At 35.3% G+C, this 5,439-nt stretch overlaps 1 protein-coding gene across 1 annotated transcript; it reads right to left on the bottom strand.

Moving 5' to 3' along the window:
- Positions 1-1,627: 1,627 nt before the first annotated feature.
- Positions 1,628-2,554, bottom strand: LOC127691207 (olfactory receptor 4N2-like). Its single transcript, XM_052190785.1, has one exon. It carries the CDS (start codon positions 2,552-2,554, stop codon positions 1,628-1,630), a length of 927 nt encoding a protein of 308 aa, XP_052046745.1.
- Positions 2,555-5,439: the final 2,885 nt, after the last annotated feature.

The following is a 5,439-nucleotide window of genomic DNA, read 5'->3' as shown; positions in this document are numbered from 1 at the left end:
ATTTGGAGTAGCCTTTGCATGGAGAAGCCTGATGCTTGCAGAACACCATTGCACGGAGTCACTCTAGTACAGCGTAAGTAAGTCTCACTTACATGCGGAAGCAAGGAGAAGCATTGGCAACTTCAACTGTGAGGGAGTGAAATGGTTTTTAAATGACCTTGAGGAGACTTACCTTTTAATTCAATGAGATGATGAAATGTTGATACTTCGCCTATAGTCTAGTTGATGTGAAAGGCATTGGACAACTGTGAGTAGTGAAATAGAGAATGAAATCTCAAAAGATCAAAAGAAGTTAAGTCTCAACTGTGGGAAAGCACACAGAGAAGGAAATGCTAAAACTTGCTAATGTTTATCCCAGGTGATGCTGAGACACCTCAGCAAGATGGCAGAAAATCCTTCACAACTTGGCTCTTGATATTGTCTAACCTATTACCATGAATAAAAATAAATTAATCTATTTACAGAATCTTATGGTCATGGTCCATTACACAGCAGAAAGAACTGTGAGTTACGTGTTCTGATGGTTGAATACAAAGACATGATTACTGAGAAGCCAAATCATTTAAATTCAGACTCCGTTTTGGAGAACCTGACCTAAGTTTGAACACAGGTAATCTAACAAACTAACTTGCATTTGTTTCCAAGTTGCCCCCCTCCAATGAAACCTGGGCCTAGCTCCAGTCTCTAGGCTAATCCCCAGTAAGACCAACATCTCCAGGTACACCCTTAAGAAGACCAGCATCTCCAGGTTATTCCCCAAACAAACCTACACACCCAGGTTACAAGCCCACCCCTACCTAACAACCACCAATGCAGAGGGGAGCAGAAATTAACTTTTTGATATGACTCCCAGCACCAGCCAGTTATGTTAAAGGCCACATTAACTTTCCAGTTAGATGCTTGCACACTTACCCCTTGCTTGCTGATTGCTATAAATCTTTGCCCTGATAGATATTCATAGCTCCACAGAAACTGTCTTGTGTGACAGCAGTGCACTGGGGTCAGGGGAGGGGCTGAGATAGCTTGAATAGAATAAAGACATTGTTGTGACTTGCATACTGTTTGTTTCTTTTGGGGAGGGAGATTCCTAATATTTCCCTGACACTACATAACTACAGTTTTGGAAATACTGAAGGAAGCAACTAATTTTAGCATAAAATCCTTTAGTATTTTAATTCACATTACATATAAAATTTAATGCATACATCTATCACACTTATCTATTGTACTTAGACAAATCTATTGTTTCTTTTGCATCATTTAAAACAAAAATTTTGAACTAGAGAGATGGCTCAGTGGTTAAGAGCACTGGCTCCTCTTCCAGAGGTCCTGAGTTCAATTCCCACCTACCACATGGTGGCTCAAAACCACCTGTAATGAAATTTGATACCCTTTTCTGGTATGTCTGAAGACAGCTACAATGTACTCATACACATAAAATAAATGATAAATAACTTTAAAAAATAAATAAAACAAATTTTTTTCTCTCACTGTGTATAAATCAATCAAATTGCCTATAAAAATATCAGGAAAAAATGAGATCTAATCAAGAAGAATGTTGCTTATTATATAACATAATAAATACCATGTCAAATTACCCCTACTGGATTTATCATTTAAAAAACAATTAACACATTATTTGACGAAGAAATAACTTTTTCATGGAAGTTTTTACTTCCTGGTTTCGAAGGGTATAAATCACAGGATTCAATAAGGGAAATATTACTGTATGGAAGAAAGAAATCACTTTGTCAACTGATAAGGCTGTGAATGGACGTGTATAAATAAAAATTGCAGGTCCAAACATAAGAAATATAATGATAACATGAGTGGTACATGTAGATATAGCTTTACTTTTTCCTTCAGAAGCTGACCTATGAACATGGCATAAAATAACTGCATAGGAAGTCAGAAGACCAAGGAAGCACACGAGGGTAAGCAGGCCACTATTGAAGATCATTAGGAGCTCAACTGCAAAGGTATCTGTACAGGCTAGCTTGATGACCTGTGGGACATCACAGAAGAAGTTATCTAGATGATTTGGACCACAGAAGGGCAAGCGGAGGATGAGGACAACCTGAATAATGGAGTGAACAAATCCTCCAAGCCATGGAGCCAACAGCATCATATAGCAGACTCTGGGACTCATGAGAGTGGAGTAATATAAAGGCCTGCATATGGCAATGTAGCGGTCAAAGGCCATCATAACCAGTAGTAAAAATTCCCCTCCTCCAAGGAAGTGTAAAAAAAATAGCTGAGTGATGCAGGCTTTGTAGGAGATTATCTTCTTCTCAGAGAAGATGTCTACCAACATCCTGGGAGTCACAATGAAGGAGTAGGAGGCATCCAAGAAGGCCAGATTTCCCAGGAAGAAATAAAGAGGGGCAGTGAGTCCAGGATCTGATATGATGGTGAGGATGATGAAGACATTTCCAGGCAAGATAATGATGTAGAAAATTAAGCTCAAAACAAAGACCAAGCGTTGAATATCATGTGACTGAGTCAGTCCTGTGAAGATGAATTCTGTGACAACTGTCCTGTTTTCTGCCTCCATCACCAGTCCCTATACAACATTAACAAATAAAAACAAATTTTTATGTTCCTTCTAACTAAATGATAGCTATTATTTTAGAAGCACGGTTAGAGCCCGGTGTATTATCTCATCTCTCTCTATGTACAAAACTATATCCAAAACTATATAAACTGACCTTTACCTTCTACATTTCATAATCACCAAACATCTTACTCTTTAAGCCACCCCTTTCTCCTAACTTTAGTTCAGAACTTCTATTTGACTCTTATATTAGGTAAAAGATTCTGTTGTTCTGGGTTTATGTCTAATTGCCCTAAAGAAATTGGTTTTGTTTTGTTTTGTTTTTATTTTTGACAAAAAGATAACCTACCTCCACACATTAAAGTCTTCATGTATATATTTTTCACGAGGATGGATAAATATTTATGGTTAAGAGAAATACCACATAGAATCTATGTCTTAACAATGAAGTAGCTGGGAAGTGGTAGCACATGCCTTTCATCCTAGCACTTGGGAGGTAGAGGCAGGCTGATTTCTGAGTTCGAGGCCAGCCTGTTTTACAGAGTGAGTTCCATGGCACAAAACTATGAAGTAATTGTTTCATATGTGTATTTATTTATCAAAACTATTGAATTATATTATCAGTTGATATTTGTTTTCTAGACATCAGTTATGGCTTAAAAATTCTCCCCTAAGTAACCACAAAAAAATTCCTCATTTCCTAAGGATATTTTTTACTTATTGAAGTTGTAGCCATTTATCAAGTGTAAACACAAGAACTTTTGAGTAGTTGAAGAAGAATAAACTAAAGCTTTTCTGCATAATAGTTTCCCTCTGAGACATGTGTTCTGTATCAGAATAAATGTGATATTTTACTGTTATCATAGTTGCAGCAATTTCATAATGTGTATGTTTTTATCGAAGACTTTGAAGACATCTTTAAGTTTTATAGTTTTTATTACATCATTCTGTTGTTGACAAGTACACAAAGAAACCTTTAAGCTATTTTTTATCACAAAGAGGTTGTGAGGTGAAATTTGAATAAACAAAGGCCCCTATGTTACAGAAAATAATTCAATCTGATAGAGAACGTTTTACACAGTCTTATTCCAAAATGCATTTTTTTAAAAAGGTAATATCATTGAAAATGGAAAATAGAGCTGAAATAAAAGGGTTTCATTATCTACAACTGAAAAGAAACAGATTGAAAGAGGGAAAAGGGAGTAAAAGGACAAGTCTCTCAAATTAAAAATCAGTTCAAATATTTAAAATTTTACCTCTTTTAAATGTCCAAGATTTCTATCTCTCCTTCATTTATCATTCAGCTGTCTCTTCTATTCTTTTATTGGTAGATTTAATAATGATACAAGTTTCCATGTATTGTTGAGTTAAAATTATAGAATAAGCATATTATATCAGACACACATAGGCACACACACTTATACATACACACATGCATGTACTAAAAAATAAATATATAGTTATACATTATATCCTAAGCATAACAAAACTCAAAATGTGTGTAGTAGATGGTTATGTTAACATGTGCACACTGGCAGCACTAACTGAACTTGGTACTGTTATTAACACTTAGTATGAAAACATCAAATCTGAAGGAAGACATGGAAGGCATTAAAGGGGAGTCATAGAGACATAGTGATTAATGAATATGATTGATATTTTTGTATAAATGTGTAAAGTCACAAGGTATTATCAGTTCTTAGAGGTAAATGTGTGCTTTTTATTTTAGAGCTAAATTGTTGCATTTGTTTACTTCATAAATCTAAGATTACAAAATCAAAACTTACATATGTTTAACTTCAGCCTGATGTCAAAGAACCAGACCATTGTTCATCAGTATTACTTGTACAAAGAGACCCTCTTTCCCTGGCTGTATAGGAAAACACGTCAGAGTTGCTTTTTTTCAAAACCAGGATCCAAAAAATGTTTTCTTTTCAATTCTCCGTATAGTATAACATTTCTATATTAATTATTAATTAAATTCTCTCACTTGTTTTAGTTGGTAGATATAAATTTATGGCTAAGGGCAAACTGCAGAACTATTTTTTTAAACACTATGAAATTCTAATAAAACAATTTCAAATATCTGAAGGGGAAAGAATTATATTAGTGAGAATGAACTTTAATTTGGCATTCATAAATCATTCTGTGCATTCAAGATAGTAAGTATACAACCTAAATAATTATATTTCTGCATGTTTGTTTTATTCTTTATAAATATGAAGAATAGTAAGAACATTTACCTCACTAATTGTGCACCAATATTCTCACAGAGCAAACATCTCCCTTCCCCTCTAATGAAATAGGCAACACCTGGTTGTTGCAACTTAATATTATTTTTTCTTACAACAGAGGGAGTGTTTACAGTTTGACGTACACAACTAATTTATGATGCAATGGAGAATGTGCTTTGGGAATTTAAAGTCTAACTAAACTGCAGGGAATTTCTGTGGGGACTGTCAAAATGGCAACAGTTATGGACAAAGAATGAAACTAGGGATTTAGTTTACATAAATGTCCAAACATACATCAATCATGATTTGCAATGTAAGCAGTGGGATCTAAAACAAAGATTCTATCACTGACTGATTAGAAACTCTTGAGAAGGAATTAATCTAAATGTCTCCTGCCGCCTGAATGTACCTATCATATCAGAAGGCTATAGAAGCTTCCAAAGGACGAAGGCAACCAAAGTCACACCCAGCTATGATGCCTGTGAACCTCAGCAACAATCAGTATGGCACAATGACCTGAAGGTGCAGCAGTGGCAGGCATGCTTTGATATTTGATATAACCAATAAACCTCTAATTAGACTTAAGACCCACTAAACAGGAGGGAAATCCTGCCTGGTACTGAAAACCTAGCTAACTAATCAATGCCAGTG

The sequence above is a fragment of the Apodemus sylvaticus genome, chromosome 8 (assembly GCF_947179515.1).
Source record: "Apodemus sylvaticus chromosome 8, mApoSyl1.1, whole genome shotgun sequence".
Classification (NCBI taxonomy): Eukaryota; Metazoa; Chordata; class Mammalia; order Rodentia; family Muridae; genus Apodemus; species Apodemus sylvaticus.
The sequence above is the reverse complement of the archived record's forward strand: the minus strand, read 5'-3'. Positions and strand labels throughout refer to the sequence as shown.

Excerpts from the sequence above, each read along its gene's own strand:
- LOC127691207 (XM_052190785.1), bottom strand. The coding sequence starts at position 2,554 with ATGGAGGCAGAAAACAGGACAGTTGTCACAGAATTCATCTTCACAGGA.